The sequence below is a fragment of the Vicugna pacos genome, chromosome 5 (genome assembly GCF_048564905.1).
Source record: "Vicugna pacos chromosome 5, VicPac4, whole genome shotgun sequence".
In the NCBI taxonomy this organism is placed as follows: Eukaryota; Metazoa; Chordata; class Mammalia; order Artiodactyla; family Camelidae; genus Vicugna; species Vicugna pacos.
This window is the reverse complement of record NC_132991.1, coordinates 84666193-84683409: the sequence shown is the minus strand read 5'-3', so window position 1 is coordinate 84683409 and position 17217 is coordinate 84666193. Positions and strand designations below refer to the sequence as shown.

Here is a 17217-nt window from a genome sequence, read left to right as displayed (position 1 = left end):
AAGTTGAACTACGTTTTATTTTTTTTAATTCCACATCCTCATTTTCCTTCAGACCAAAGGGTATACCTTGACCAACAGCCTCTTTCTGTCAAACAACACCAAAAAATTGGCACCTTTTCTTCTAGGTCTATTGTTCAGAAATATGTCAAAAGCCACTCCAAGTTCTCCCAGCCCAGGAAGAGAGTGGAGGCATGTAGATGGAATATAACGCTTGCACTGAATTTGAATTCAGTTTTTGGCATCTTGTCACACTTGTGTAAGTTAAGGATGCTCTGATTACTCTATGTCCTTTGCTTTCCTTAATAGTATAAGTAGAGCATATAATAATATACTTCCTTATTTTCCTGATGCAATATTCCAGTAAATACCCTGAATCCTTTTATCTTGTGCTTACTTAAAACCTTTCGGTGGTCACCCCACGTTGCCTTCAAAATGATCAGCGAACACTGTGGCACTCCCTAAGGGCTTCTCCAAGGTCTGATCCTTGCCTGTCTCTCAAGGCCATGGTCTTCCTCCCCCACCCCACCTCCCACTCTATCATACACAGTCACCCTCATTCCCAACTGGGGTAAAATACTAGCACAATTCTGAACATAACATTCTGTCACCCCTCAGACTGTGTCCTTCCTTTATTCACTCAACAAACATCTAAGGCATTACACCAAATATTCAGTATTAATCTCAGAATGAAGAAGCAACAGTGATTAGAAACTACCTTGTTTTAGGAAAGCTTAACTTTTGGTAGGAGGAATCAGGCAAAAAAAATTAATTATTTAACAAGATAATTCAAATGAAGAACAGTTCTATGAGGAATGATCAGGGCCGTGTAATAGAAATAACGAGGGGAAGAACTGAGGTAGACTAGATGGTCAAGGAGCGCACCTCTGCTGAGCTGACATGGGAGCTGAGCTCTGAATTTCCACAGAGAACCAACCATGCTAAAGCCTGGGGGAGGAGGGAGGGTTTTAGGCTGCAGGGAGCTGTCACCAAGGCCCTGGAGAGCTCTGAGATTGAGGAGCGGTGTCAGAGGAACAGAGAGAGTGGTTGGAGTTGAGATCAGGCAAGGACAAGATAAGGCATTTGCATCTTATTTGAAAGGCCAGTAGCAAGTCACTGGAGTACGTCAAGAAGGGGAAGAAATGACCTGGGGTACTTTACCAAAAGCTCATCTGGCCTCTGCATGGAGAACCCATCACAGAGTGTAGAGGAAGCTGGGAGACCAGCAGGGTGCATAACTCCCAATTAACAGGAGCTCAAGAGTATTTGACACCACCTTATTACCAGAAAATACTGTATTAGACAAAATGCTAAATTTTCATTTGCATCAAGCAATGTTTTGACAAAAAGATTGAATATTATTACCACATCAGGTTGCTAGCTTTTGAACAAAGTTCAGATGGTTTGTTTTTCCTCTTTCCTGCTCTACAGAGTCAGGGTTGACAAACTATAGCTCATGGTTGACCTGCTGCCTGATTCTGTACAACCCATGAACTAAGAATGGTTTTTATGTGTGTGTATGTGTGTTTTAATATGACCCTGTTTTATTTTCTTCATAGAACTGGTTAAATGTTTGAAGAAAAACATTATACCCATGAAAATTATATGAAATGCAGATTTTGGCATCCATGAGTAAAATTTTATTTGAACCCAGTGACACCCATCCATTCACCTGCCGTCAATGGTTGTTTTCATGGTGCAGTTGCAGAGTTACAACAGGGGTGTAGTAATTGCAGCAGAAAAATCTTTTAAGGTTTTCTGTCTGACACTTTACAGAAGAAGTTTGGGGGCTCCTGCTACATGGCCCAACAACTTTCAGTTTTGTTTTTTTTCCTTTCCCTCTGTGTGGGGTAAAGCCCTTCCTTCAATGCCCTCTGCCACTGTCTGCTCCATCCTCAGCCTGCATCACATTTCAGGGGTCTTGCTCACCAGCAGCCAGGCTGCTGTTCACCTGGCTAGTGTATCATTTCCCAGGTTCATCCTTGAGTGACAGGCAGGGATTCTCTGGGATGTGTGTGCATGATCTCCACTCATCTGATGGGAAGTGGTGATGGACCGACCACTCCCATCCCAAGACATCTCAGGATGGAAGCAGGGGGAGCAGCCCCATCTCCCCACCCTCCCTCCAGATGCCCTTAGTCCAGCTGTGCCCTACGGATTGAAGAATTCAGCTCACTTCTGTGTTTCCAAGTTACCCAGCACCCACACTTGCCTCCTACATGATTCATTCCTTGGTTTGTTTAATCAATATTTATTCAGCACCCACGAGGTGCTGAATATAGAACAGCACTTCCCAGACAAGTGAGACTGACAAGAAAAGCAGAAGCCCTGTGTTTAAGGAGTGTGTGCCCTAATATGGATGAAAATTTAAGGATGCTTAGGGTTAAGAAATAACAAGAAACAGGGGCTTCCTCTGGTCCTTGATACCCCTTAGAGGAGGTCATTCTTTTTGCCAAGGCAGCATTCCATTTATGCTGCTGGCCCAAGCCCTCATCATCCTTTTTCGCCTGGATCCCCAGAAGTGGCCTTTAACCAGTCTTCCTCCCTCCTTCTTTGCCTTGCTTTGATTTATTCAGAGGACGCTCTTAGAGATACAGATCAGATCATGCCATGCCTCTAGTTCAAACTTTCCAGTGGTTTCCCTTTGCCTTTAGAGTCAAAGCCAGCTCCTCACCTGACTGCTGATGATCTCTGCGCCCTTACCTCTTGGCCCTGTGTCCCTTGGTCACTACCCGGATACCCAGCATTCCTTGTGTTCTCTGAGCTTCCCAAGCCCGCCCCTCTGTAGGGCCCTGCACAGCTGGTCCCTGTCTTTCATTCACGATTCAGTTCAGATGCTGCCTCTTCCAAGAAGCGTCCCTGACATCCAGCCTCCATTACCCCACTCCCACCCTGTGTGACTCTGTCACATGCCCTTATCGGCTTCTCTTTAGAACACTCATCACTACCTAGAAAGGTCTCGGTTTGCTTTTTCACTCCTGTCACTTGTTTCTCACCATCAGAGAGCCTCCTGCAGGGTGGGGATGTCCCTGTCTTGATCATTGCAAGATCCCCAGCATCTAGAACCGCACTTGGCACCAAGTAGGTGGGAAATGAGTATTTATTCCATGAGTTGTCCTTCAGACACATGTGGGTTGCTATTTTAGAATATAACTTTGAAGGGGAGGGTATAGCTCAGTGGTAGAGCACGTGCTTAGTATGCACGAGGTCCTGGGTTCAATCCCCAGTACCGCCATTAAAAAAAAAAATCAAAAAAACAAACAGTGCAACATGTGGAATGGTAGAATGTAACTGTTGAGCACCTTTAGAAGCCAAAAGGACCATTCTGAAATGACATTTGAGAATAAAGAGAATGAAGTCATTAGCTTTGCTTAGTGGTCATCAATATGGTGCTTTCGTCTTTGACACAGCTTCACACATCACCTGAAAACAAACAGCCCTAGGACCATGATTCCCTTCCCCAGAGGCTCATTCCACCTGGCACAGTACTTGGCACAGAGCTGCTGTCAGCAGAGGCTAACTTCCTCCCCGTAACACAGCATACTTATTCCTTCACTTTCTGTTACTAGACAAGGGAGAAATCAGTTCATATCTGCATTTTTAAGTACCCAACACAACTTCTAACTCATGGGCATCCAGGAAAGATTGTTGAACATTGAATTAAAATTGTCTTCTTCCAGGTTAAGAAAACAAAGTAGAAGCATTTTCCTTTATCTTAAGACACTGGGTAGAAACCCTTCCTCTGGTGTGTGGGTTCTGGGAGCAGGCAGTCCAATCTTCTGTACCACTTGCTCATAATGACCCCCTCGGAATAAGCAGTCTAGATGCCTGGATTAACTCATTCATTTCAAAAACACGTACTCCTTCAACAACTGTATTTGCTACCCTTGTTTTTCTCATCTTTCTTTTTGAAGCTGGCAGTAATAGAAACTTCAGATCAAAAAAATAAAGAACTTAGTCACCAAATTGCAGCTTTGCACAATAGATCAGGAGCGTTAAGGAAGGAAAACACGACAAAAGAACAGTTTCAAGGACACACTGAATCAGATTGTCGAGTGATTCAGTGGAAGGAGAGACTGACACAGAACAGCAGGACCAAAAGTGAGAAAACCAGAATTGAGTTTCTTGCTGAGCGAAAGATACAGAACGCCCAAAGTGGCATCATTTCTGGGAGATGCAAAACCTTAAGTAAGAAAGTTCAGAGGTCTGACAGCCATTCTGACGCTGTGGGAAGACCACTCCATCACCCATGTTTTCACACTGCCCACACCAGTTAAACGGCTCTGTTTCCACTCAGTCTCCCGGCCCACCTGCTATGGACTAAGTCCTGTACAGCAAGGGCACCCGCGCGAGCAAGAAGCAGTGCCTCCACGGGAGAGGTCAGGCCACACCGGGCAGAGGCATTTTCAAAGTCAGAGGTCTGCACTGCACACCTGAAATAGCCGGTCGAGAGACTTAACGCGAATTTCTCAAATCGTTTCTTCATTATCAGTCGTTCAGAATTAGAATCTCAGGGCTCTCCAGTGCGTCCTGCAATTTTGATGGCTTTTTATCAAGACTTTGTGAGTTGTGATTTCTTGACATTTGTTCTTTCACAGAATGTTTTTAAGCTATAAAAAGCAGCTGGCACTTGGGGACTTCCAGTCTCTACCACGTGGGCCATTTTGTGAGAGGAAGCAGAAAGGCCTTAATATCTTTTAAATGGAAAAGCAGAAAGGCCATGAGTGTTTATTTTTTTTCTTCTTGTGCCTCTTCCTGAGACACAGCTTAACCTTTTTTAGGAATGTCAACCTCTTTTTAATCCTTGGCTCCTGGGCCTGAGAAGCAGGGTTTAAATGGCTCGTGTTGTTCATACAAGAACACTGTGATTGCGATTTCAAAGCTAAGTAATAGACTTTGTCAAACTAGGTTATTTTAAGTTATATTCCTCTCATTTACAAGCTAATGAAGCCGAGCTTTGGAAAGGCTCCTGTTCAAGGACGTAGAGTAACTGTGGAGATAGAAATGAAACACTTGACTTTTGCCATTAGAGTTTTTGTCTAAAACCTGCCAGCTGCTTCTTAGAAAAATAAGGTGCACGACTTGGGGGACATACGAACTCCCTGAATCCTTCAGTGAGTGGTGCCATTATAATATCGTAGAAAAAGGACACTAGGGTGCTTAACTTCAGTTCAGTAAGGACATGTGGAGACTGCTCTGGCTTGCCTGGGCTAGGAATATGTGTCCATATAAAGACTTCTACATGAACATTCACAGCAGGATTATTCATAATCCAAAGTGGAAACGACCCAAACCTCCACCAACCGAAGAATGGCTAAACAGAGTGTGGTTTGTCCATACAATGGAATATTATTCAGCCGTAAAAGGAATGAAGTACTGATGCATGTTATAGCACGGATGAACCTTGAAAACATCATGCTAAGTGAAAGAAACCAGTCACAACAGAGGACCCATGGTTTGATTCCGTTTATGTGAAATGTCCACGGAGGCAGAACGCTGGTTGGTAGTTGCCTAGGGCTGGGAAGGGAGGGAGAGGGGGAAGTAACTGTTAATGGATGTGGGGTTTCCTTGGGGGGTGATGAAAATATTCTAAAATTAAATAGTGATGATGGTTGCAAAATCCTGTGAAGAGACTTTAAACCACTGAATTCTATACTTTAAATTTATGGCATTGTCAGTTACATCTCAGTCACATGGCTATTTTTTAAAAAGATTATTCTGAGCATTAAGGTAGGGGTGATGTAGATGGTCAGAGACAAGGTATAAAAAATCATAAAAATACACGCCTGTATTCATGTACTTCATTCTTTAGAAGGAATAAACAAAATATCCCAAAGAAGCAAAAAAGAACATGGCAAAACATTTCATTTATTGTTATCTTTTATTCCCAAAGCAGGTTTAATGTGGCTTGCTTGCGTATGAAAAAAACCACACATGCAAAAGGACTGGCTGAATTAATCACTCACAGAGCTTTTAGGTCTAAAATATTCTAGAATTAATCTGCAGGCTTCATGTGTGATACAGACAGTAAATGGTAGAGTTCAGAGAAGAGAAGCTGTCTGTTGGATGAATTAGAGAGGATTTTCAAAAGGAGCTGGCACCGATATTAAATCTGAGGTTAGGAAACAATGGGGAAAGAAAAGGGTTTTCTGAGAGGAGGAGGAGCATGGGCAAGGCACGTGCAGGAAGGAGCCAGTGAAGGAGCCACACGGAAAGATGCGGTGGCGGGTTGGCGGCTGTGAGTTGGCTCATGTCTCAAGCCTGCTGCTTCTCATGGGACCATGTGTGCAGGCCTCACACTGAGCAGGCTTCTTCCCTATGCCTCCTTGGACGGTGAGCTCAGACCACAGCCTGAGGCCTTGCCAAGGGGAGGTCCTGGTGCAGTACGTATCTCTATATTGTTGGTACACTGTGTTCTACTAATTCTCACATTTTTCCATATGTAGAGTGCTGTGTCCTTCTCCCTTGGAGGAGGGGAGACACATTTTAGAGCCTGGAAAATGAAGCACAGAATAAAGCAGTGAAGTGACTTGCTCAGTGCTTTGCCAGTCGGAGAGTAAAAAGCCTTGAACCAGGTCTCCAAACTTCCCTAATGCTATGCTTTAGTCCTATGATGGAGGAGTCGCCACGCTTGACTTGGCTGGATGGTGACAGCACCCCAGTAATGGGCACCCACTCACTGTTCGTGCAGTCCCCATACAGCCTAGCTGCAGCAAAAGAAAGACCTTCCCCTTGGAGCGCAATGAAGGTGCAAAGTGAAATTCTCACGTATTTACAAGAAAAATCGTAATACTTTTCTGAATGGGGTCAGAATGTTTTTCAAGCAACAAATGTAGTGTAAGTGTCTGCTCTACTGGAGTAAAAGGCAATGTTGGTGTCTTAATAGGAGGCATTTAGGTGAAGATCACTTTCAGACACATGCTTAGGTTGGACTTGGTCGTGAAGTGTTAGTTAAGAGCCCCTCTTGCGAGGCCTGTTGACTTCGCAAGCTCAGATTTCTCAAGCCGGGTTATCCTAAACGCTATCATTTTTTCCCCTTTGGAGCAGCTGGCATCTAGTAATGTCAGAGGGAGTTTTGCTCAGCCCCCAAATAGGAAAAGTAGCTTCTCCTTTAGACTTTGACAGCGGCCTTTGGCCAGTTGAGAAGTGGCCCCTGTGTGCTTGGAATGAAGTCTCCTGTAGTCGTTTTAGTCAGCAGAATGGTGGCCATGACAAAGCCACAAAGACTACCGACCGCAGGGGAGAAGGAGCCAGAAAGGGGCGGGGCTGTCGTGGGAGACGTCTGAACATCGTGGACCTGAAACTACAAACACAGGCCTGCATGCCTCCCTTCCTAAATAAAGGGACAGTTTTTATTTCCAAATGCCTAATCTCTGGACAACGGGCCCCCTTATAAGACTCTCCCACCAGAAGAGGCGCTCGGCTGAGCTCCAGGACAGCCTCGGATCTGTTTCATGCTGATGAGGTATGCTAATCGTCCACCCGAGGGCTGATAAAAGAGAACAGGAAGTCTGTTGTGGCCAAGGCAATTTGTAGTGGTCTGAAAGCATCTAATTCTCAGAAAAGAAATTCTTTGTAACCATATTAATACCCTTAACAATATGACTCTGTGTACTTTTCTCCTTATTTGATCAATTTCTTTTTGCTTCAGCAGAGACACATTCAAAGAAATAAAAAATGAGCAAGATGGGGGGAGGGGATTAAGAGGTACAGACTATTATGTGTAAAATGAATGAGCTACAGGGACATACAGTACAACACAGTATTGGAATATGGCCAGTATTTTGTAGTAACTATTCATGCAGTATAACCTTTGAAAATTGTGAATCACTATGTTGTACGCCTGTAACTTATGTAATACTGTTGTACATCGACTGTACTTGAGTTAAAAAATGGGAAAAGAAATGAAAAACGAGTAGAAGAGCTGCAATTTTTAAAGTTGAAATTTTATGAAGGCCTTCTGCCTTTTCAGGCAACTTCAGCATTGCAACAAACTGTAACCAAGGTCAGTCGCTCGTCACAGGCGTTCATTATACATGTAATCCTTTTCTTGTATCTCGTGTGCTCTGTGCAAAGTATTAGATGTGCTGTGACCCCATGCGTGTGGTAAAATACTGTTTTAGATTTATCGTATGGTTGCATGAGGGTGATTCAGCCCCAGCTGCCTTATTTAGTAAAAAATCAACATCATGTTATAACTAGAAGCCATCAAGAATCACACATCACCATTGTACATACGATTAATTTTTATCCCCCCAACCTGAATGGATTTCCAATCCCGTACATCGTGTATGAGCATTAGCCTAGGTATTTGGGGCCCTGATCTTTATGACATCACAAATGAAGTAATCATATGATTCTTATTACTGGAAACCTGAGCCCACCTTCCAGAAACTTACCATTAAGAAAAAAAAAAAAAAACACCTTCTTAATCCAGCTCGGTGTTCACTCTATTGTATTATACCCGAGGGTACTGATCTTAGTGGGACAGTAGGTTTATGGTATAACTAAACAGGAAGCTAAACGTTGGGCCTCTTTACTCTCCATCAGACTTAGATTATTTTAGAGCAGCTGTTATTTTTTTAAAGGCAAGAAATCAATAAACTATATATAAGTAGACAAGATTGGGTGCATTCAGGGTGGTATGGCTGTAGACTGATAATAAAAAGGAGAAATCTTTTGCTTTTTATATAAAAATTTGTATTTTATAAAATATTGACTGAGATACAGAAGATTTTTTGAATTAGAGAAAAGAAATCTTTAATCTTGCCAGTAGATTACAATATGTAATATTCCCTGGAAAGCAATCAAGTTACACTGTATCTGAAAATTCTCTCTCCAAACAGGAAATACCGTCCCCAGATCATTGAAATCCAGCAATAATCCCCGAGGCTCAATTTAGGCATGGGTTTTAGTCTTCTAATCCCAACTTTCAGTAGAATCTAGTTACTGTTTATCTTTGAGTAAATAACATGAAAGAAGCAACTTAAAAGAGAAAATTCAAAAGGAATCAAAAATGTAAAATCTAAATAGTAATAAATCCTTAATTGGCCCCATCATGCTTCACTTGAGAAGCAATGGTTCCTTGTGCGTGTGTCTTCACTTGACCTTAGCACTTCCAAACTCTGTTCACAACTGCAGTCAAGTCCTGGGGCAAATGCACTGACTGAGGGACTCCCTATCTGTGTTTCAAGATGAGCATTTATTTTTGCCATAGGCTGTGTCTTGAATATCGTTCTTTCATTATTTATCCTCTGATCTCACTGGAGTCACGTGACATTCTACCTCCTTCACAGTGTCCAAATCCCATTTCCCCCATATGCACATACATGCATGCATGCACACCCTCACACACCACACCCACTCACGTATACAGCTACACATACACACATACGCTCACCACACACATACGTATTTGCAATCAAATACAGCACACTTTCATGTGTAATCACACTCACCGTACTCACATGGACACACTCATACACTACACCCAATCACACATGCTTACGTGGACACATATCACACGCACCAAACACACGCAACACACTCAACAAATAAGTACTTGAGCACCCAACCAGGCGCTGAGGTTAGAGCGATGAACAAAACAGACCAAACTGATTTCCCTCAGGGAGCATATATCCAGAGTGAAGGAAAAGGGGGATTTGAAGAAAATCTGAGTCTAGAATTGGAGGGAAAGGAATAATGCCGCCCTTGGTGGCAGAGCTCGCAGCCTCAGCTGTGAACTCCGAAAACTGAATTCCCTGGACCCTTCTCCTCCCTGTCTTCTCCAGAAGTAAGGATGGTTTTTGAGATTCTCATTTGTTCTTTTAATTAGTCTAGAAGAAATGCCCTTCATTTAGAACAGCTCAAATGAACCCTATTTGGTGCTTTAGAAACAGTGATGAAACATTTGTGGGTGTGGGGGTGTAAACAATAAAAGAGCCCAACTGTTGGTACCATGTATGTTGACAAACTCACCATGCCAGCAGCCCGGTAATCACCAAGGAGTACAGACTAGAGGAAGCTGGGGGCTAGTGATGGAAAGTTAACTGTTTTATGGCATCCTATATACAGAGGAGACAACTTGTGAATTCTCTTTCAAAGATTTTATTTTAAGAGACATTTTATACTTTTAGTTAATGTGTATTTATTTAATATAAAGTTGTTTGTTTAGCATTGGAGTTGAAAATGTTTAATTTATTCCAATGAAAGTAAAGACACCAAAAAAATAAAATGACTTAACTTCTGCAAGATCTAGATTTACTGAACACCCTTTCTTTTCTCCCACCCCAGTTGGGGCCCCCACACACACAGCTTCTGGAAGGGGCTAAATTTACCCTGTGAATATTCAAGAGATTATTTATAGTAGGATTAAAATAATGCCGATTTTGTAAGTTTCTTTTTCATTTCAGGTTTATTTGAGCTTTAATAACAACAAAAGATAACAATAGAAATAAACTAGTCAAAATATAAAGATGTCCAAATTTTGTTTTCTTCGCGGGAGGAAACAGCTTAAAATTATAAGCTTCACAGATAAAACAGTAACTGTAACATCATAATCCTCCCTTATACACCGGGGATGTGTTCCAAGACCCCCAATGGGTGCCTGAAATTACGGATAGTACAGAACTCTATATGCACTGTATTTTTTCCTATATACACATACCCATAATGAAGTTTAACTTGTAAATTAGGTATCGTAAAAGATTAACAATATCTAATAATAAAATGAACAATTATAATGATATACAGTAATAGAAGTTATGTGCAGGTGGCCTTGCTCAAAATACCCCACGCTGTGCTCGCCCTTCTTCCCGTAATGATGTGAGGTGATGAAAAGCCTGCGGGATGAGATGAAGTGAGGTGAACGATGTGGTGGCGCAGTACTGGGCTACAACTGACCTTCTGACAAGACATCAGAAGGAGGACCATCTGCTACCAGTGATCCTGGATCTTCGAGTCCTGAGGATGCGGATGATACGGGACGGTGTAGGGGGCAGGCCAAGTGGAATGACTCGAGATTTCATCATACTCCTCAGGACAGCACATAATTTTAAATTGATGAGTTGTGTATTTCTGGAAGTTTCCATTTAATATTTTTGGACCCTGGTTAAACATGGGTAACTGAAACCACGGATAAGGGGAACTATAATGCTTGTCGTGTTAATCAAAGGCAGGGTTGCCTCTCCGCTCCTAGGGATTACGTTGGGGAGAACTATGGAGGTTTCTTTGTCTTCTCTTACCCTTAAGTGCTGAGGTCGAATGCACTTCTTTATTGTGTCTTCAGTGTAGGGGTCTGCTCAGCGCTTTTAAGCTGGAAGCTTAATTTCCTTTCTTTATTCTTCTCAGACTGCCACGGTTTCTTGGGACATCCGAACATTGTACTCAACAGTCCCGGAAGATGCAGAGCACAAAGCAGAAAATTTACTAGTGAAAGAGGTAAATGCGATGCTTTCAATCCTTTATTTTACAGAGCTTTGCTTTCCCCCGTGTTGTTCTTGATACAACTTACCCTTATTACTGCCTTCCTCTCCTTTTCAACAGACAGTTCCAAATGCTATGGTTAGTCAGTGTCTTCCCACCTCTATTATCTGTTACTTCCTGCTAATTGCTCTTCGTTATCTAGTGACTATTCAAGTTTGGGGTTTTTTTTCTTTTGTTTTTACTTAATTTAAAATCACTACATGGACAAATATTTGAGTGATCTAACAGGAAGATTTAATTTTATTTGGACTGAGTTGCAGGAAAGGCTCATATTAAATGAGAATTTTGGATACCAGAGTTTCTGTTTTAAGAGATGTATTTCTTTCAAGTACCAAGTATGGAAATAGTTAATGGTAAAACTATGTGGACAGCTTAAAGGGGCTGATAAAATCCGGTTGGTGTAGCATCTACTTGCTTTCAGTTAGTGCAGGAGAGGCGTGTAAAACTGTTTCTTCTTCTAACCAGACTACAGGCTGCCCTGGGGGCAGGGTTCGGGCTGGCACTTAATAGCTACTTAGCAGATCTGTTATTGAGTTAATAAGTGAAGCCAGTCCTTCCTTTACAGAAAATGCAGTGATAACACTAGTCCACTACAGGTCAAACTGAAGGTGGTGGAGTCTAAATGCAGTCTTTAATCCTGAGAAAGTAGTGCATCCCAATAAGGATTTAATCATAGCTACGTCCAATAGCCAAGCCCTTTCTCAGCTCTTAAACATATTTGTATAGGCTAGCCTCGTTAGTGTACGTATTAATACTAATCTGATTAATCATACATATTTACATTGTACCATTCAATCCAGATCATCTTTGCCATAATCTGGTCTTTTTTTTTTAACAATTTCATTATTTCATATTTATTTCCCACAGTTCACATTGAATTACCACGCCTCCTAAAGAGGTTTTAAAAAAATAAACTGCAGATTCAGATAACATCAGGATATCTGAGTACACTGTTTTCCCATTTACTGATAAAAATGTGGTGTCAGTCCCATAATATTTTGTTTGCAGTCCCCTTGGAGAAAGTTTTAATATCTAGCAAGGCATCACTGTTCAAAAAAAAAAAAGTGTTGGCAAATCATTTTCTACACGAGCAAATCAGATTCATTGAGATCAGGTCTACAGAAGTCCTGCAGTAAATATATGTTAACTTAGGTAGGATCTGAAATGTTTATGATGTTGAATTCCTAACAGGGGACATTCAAGCAGGTCTTCTTCTGTGTTCTTTACTAAAATATTGCACTTTCTTCATAAAGATCTTTAACTTCGTTGTTAAATTTACTTCCATGTATTTTGTGGTTTTGTTATGAATGGGAGTGGACTTTTAAAAACCCATTTCCTTTTCTTACAGTTCATGACTGATATTTTTAAAAAGCTGTTGATTTTCAAATACACATAACTAGCTTCCTAAACTCTTTAATCCTAATAGTTCTTTTTTTGGTTTTTAGGTTGGCCAAGAATTAATTTCTTTTTTTCTAATAAGCATATTGTTTCTTTAAATTTTGCCTTATTTTTATTACCTAATATCTCCAAAGCAGTGTTGAATAATAATGCTAGTATTGGGCAGCCTGTCTCATTCTTGATTTGGTGTTTTATGACCGTTCCTGTCACAAAAGAAGTGTCTGAGAAGGGTCTTTATTGGTCTCTAGAGTGTGTAGAAAGACTAGTCTGCTATGTTGTGAAATGCACATTCAGCCTATTGACATAATAGCTTTTCTACTTGAACTTAGCACTAATAGAATTAATAAACTGCTGTCCTGTGGATCCATACTTATGTTTCTGGTATAATCTCTCTCGTTTGGAATTGCTAATTTTTTCCCCTAATTTTTGCATTTATATTCATGAGTGAAATATGGCTCTAGTTTTTCCCTTTGATATTAGAGAAAGGCTCGCTTTAAAAGATAGGAATTGAGACATTCTCCATTTTTTCTGTCTTCTGAAATAAACGAATAAGCCAGTGAAATGAAACAGAGTTTCTAGAAACAGATCCAACTGCATATGGTTACGTAATAAATGGTGTATATGGCGCTTCAAATTCTCCAGGAGGGGTGGGTAATTCAACAGGTACCACTTGGCTATCCATTTGGGGCAAAAATAAAGTTAAGGCTCTATCTCACATTTACATGCAAAAATTAATTCCAGGTGAATTTTTTAGATCTCAATTTTAAAAAGTTAGAAACATGTAAGAAAACTTTTTTAAGTGGAAAGTTATGGAAAATGGATGTACTTAAGCAAATAAAAGTTATAATTTTTTATGTGATGAATGGGACTGTAAATAAGGCCAAAAGAAAGCACTTACTCAGAGAAATTATTTGCAACTCATGGTATCTTTTGCCATACAGACACGCATACACACATATGCCTAATGCTCTGAATTCTACAGATTAATAAGAAAAAGACAAATAACCCACCAAAATATGAACAAAAGATAGGAGAAGGCAGTTCAAAAAGAAGAAATACAGTTGACTAAGAGACATACAAAATTACCCAGCCATACTTGTAATCTTAGAAATACAAATTAAAACAAAAAATGATGTATCATGTCTAAATGGAGAAAAATTTTAAGATGAACATCATTTAGTGCTAGTAGGAATATAGGGAAATGAACACTATCACACAGTGTTTGTAATTCTCACATGTCTGTAGCCTTTTGAGATATTCAAATGCATCTCTTTAAGTCATACATATAAATATGCAGCATGCATTTTAGTAAAAAAACAAGCACTAGAGAATAAGAATATAATTACAAGCATGAGTATTGCAGCACCAGACAATTTGTAGTATCAAGTGATAAGGGTGGGTTTGAATAAATTTTGGCACATCTATATTTTGTAATGATAAGTAGCCAGTAAAAATTACACGTTTAAATGTATTAACTTCGATGCTTATGATATGCTGTTAAGAGAAAAAAAAGTAGATTGCAGAATATACAGTATATCATTGGAGATGTAAAAAAAAATACATGATATGTAAATATGAAATGCACAATTTAAAAAATGCACATTCAAACTTATAACACTGGCTACCTCACAAGCTTGGGACAGGGAAGAGAGAGAGATTGATTTTCAATTTATATATTCTGTATTTTTGTGGTGTTACAAATTTTTGTCATTAAAAATATTTTGACCAAAAAAAATTGCTTAGAATATCTCTCAAGATGCTGTCAGAATTGGAAGCAACTCCAGTCTATCTCCTAAAATTGTCTCCAAAAGTTAAAACCCAACTTTATCCTTCAAGTCATTAGGTAGTCACCTTAGAGACTTCATCAGACCCCTTTTTGATTATTATTATTTTAGTCTGATAATGAAAATGTCATATGGAGCAATCAAAATCCCATCTGTGTTTTGCCGTGTGAGTCAACCTAATGGATCTGTTCATCCATCACAGGAGCCAATTACGTTCATCTGACGTAGTCCGTTCTTAATCATTTGTATAATAAAATAACTAGCAATGTACTATAGTATAGTTTGTATGGGTTTATAAACGTTTCCATGATTTTAGGGACTTTCCTCACCTTGCACCTCTTTGTGCATGTACAGTGTATTCGTGCGTCCCAGGTTTTCTGCAGTCTCCTTGAGGCTGTGGAAATTTCTCTCACGTGACCCGGGGGTTCTTAGCTCTCTTCCCTGTGGGTCTCTAGCGTCTGAGGCTTTCAAGACCTTGGATTTGGCTGCCGGCCTGCTTCAGCTTTTGCCTTTGATGACCTGCTCATTTTACTGTGTGCTCTGCCTTTGGGGTAGGGCCAGCCAGCTCAAAGACCAAACCCCAGGACCTAATCAGAAACCACACCCCCAATCCTTGGATCCAACCAAGGTGGCGAGTTTAGCTACTTTCCCCAGGGGAGGGGGGAACAGATGGTCTGAAAAGTTGATCAGTACAACACTGGAGACGTCAAAGGATATTCTGGGGTTCTTAGGGGCTTATAGTTTTGTTTGTGTTTCATGAGCTTCTGAAGCACAACTTCAAATGGCCAGATTGAGCCCTTTGTTCCCGTAGTTCTCTGAGAATATTCACTTCAGCCAGGAACCTGGGGGCTGCAAAATGTGCTTTTGTCTTGCTCTTTCTCCTCGGGGAGAAAATTTTCACCTTCTCCTTGTTCCTAGTATTAATTTCCTTTCTACTACTTACAGCCTGGAATTATTCCTCCTTTTCTCACTTCCACCCTCTGCTTCTCATTTCTCCCAAGAACTGCTCAAGGAGAAGTGTAATTCCTTTTACCTTAGGTGCTATGTATCTGCCAAACTTTTTTCTGTTGCAAATCTTAAGACAGAGCACTGATCTTGGCAACATGAAGGAAACTTCTTACTATGTTTTTCCCAAATGCATAGATCTAAAATTAAAAAAAAGTAAGAAAGAAAAAGAAGAAAGTGAAAGAAACCTGAGAAGAAACTATTTTATTCCCTGCTGATTTTTCTCTCACCAGCCCTGAAAACCCGTTGGAAATTCCCATAGTTGTACTTGGTTTTAAGGATGGAGATAAAGTGAAACTTTTGCCTTAGGACAGGAAGAAGAGAAACCCAATTACAAATATCACATGATGATAATGGAAGATGAATAGTCGACCCTGGAGACAGTAGATGAAAAGAAAGGGGTCGCCTGAGAGCCAGGTTAAGACTGAGAAATCACCCCAGAGAATGATGCTGCCGAAAAGTCTTGACCTCAGTAGCTTACAGCAGCTTTATTGACGACTTACTCTGCGCCAGATACACTTCTCAGCCCCTTACTTGCAGTAATTACAAACATCCATCATCATTATCATCATCACCTTTTAATGATGGGGAAACTTTCATAGAAAAATTAAGAAATGTGTCCACCATCCTACAGCTGGGAATACACAGACCCAGCATCCCAACGCATGCCGTCTAGACCTGGCCTCTTAGCCACGATGCCAGCTGCCCGTATGTGCTCTGCCCTTGCTGCCCTCTGGAAGGAACACCTCTCAGCCTTTGCCCTGACAACTCCCCTGTCGCTTTGCCCTGGTAACCCTGACGCACGTTGTTAGTGGACCACACTTTGAGAAACGTTGGCTGGATTTTTGAAATCAGAATAAGCCAGCACTGACGTGAATTCGCTGACAACTGTAGGGTTTTGTAGAGACACGTGTTTCCCTTACCGCGGTTGCTGCCCTGCACAAGGCAACCTTTTTGGTCCACCCTGTGCTAAATTGCCCTGTGGCTCCCTATGGGGTGGCAAGGACAGATACCCTGGTTGCTAGGCGACAGACCAGCGTGAATCTCATTTAAACACATCCCATTCAGTACTGATTTTGAATTCTCTCTCTTTACTTTGACAACTCTGAGCTTCTTATGGAAGGCAGTGGACATTCTTTCCTTCTTTAAACCGTGAATGACTTCATTTTTTAATGGGCGTTTAAATAAAATGAATGGTCTCTCCCTCTTCTGTTTTAACTGGTACTAATTCTCTTCCTTGTCTACTAACTGTGAGGTTAAATAGTCCCCACAAGAAGGTAGGTTCAATTCACATCCACCAAAGCACTTCACAGTTGTGTTAAACTAACACGAGTCAGAGTTGAGCGACACTATATATATTTATATGTGTTTTGATCACTCTGTTAAAGGTATTAATACTTCGCTTTACAGCCTACAAGGCAGGTTCTGATGAAATAACCTGCCCCGATTCACACAGAGCCAGAATTAAGGCCCTGATCTCTCTCACTCTACGCTGTGTGCCCTTCCCCACTTTGCTCCCTCTGACCCTTTGAAGAATTCCTTCCTACCC

At 41.0% G+C, this 17217-nt stretch overlaps 1 protein-coding gene and 1 non-coding gene across 3 annotated transcripts in view; both read left to right on the top strand.

The window, feature by feature from the left end:
* Positions 1 to 17217, top strand: part of DOCK10 (dedicator of cytokinesis 10) — a 242080-nt gene that overhangs the window by 103617 nt on the left and 121246 nt on the right. For both annotated transcript variants that reach the window (XM_072961744.1, XM_006207934.4), the window contains exon 3: positions 11347 to 11436. In XM_072961744.1, the coding sequence (XP_072817845.1) occupies positions 11347 to 11436 (90 nt within the window). The remainder of the gene's footprint in view (positions 1 to 11346; positions 11437 to 17217) is intronic.
* TRNAT-AGU (transfer RNA threonine (anticodon AGU)) lies at positions 3160 to 3232 on the top strand. Its single transcript has one exon. It is a non-coding gene; the product is annotated as a tRNA-Thr (tRNA).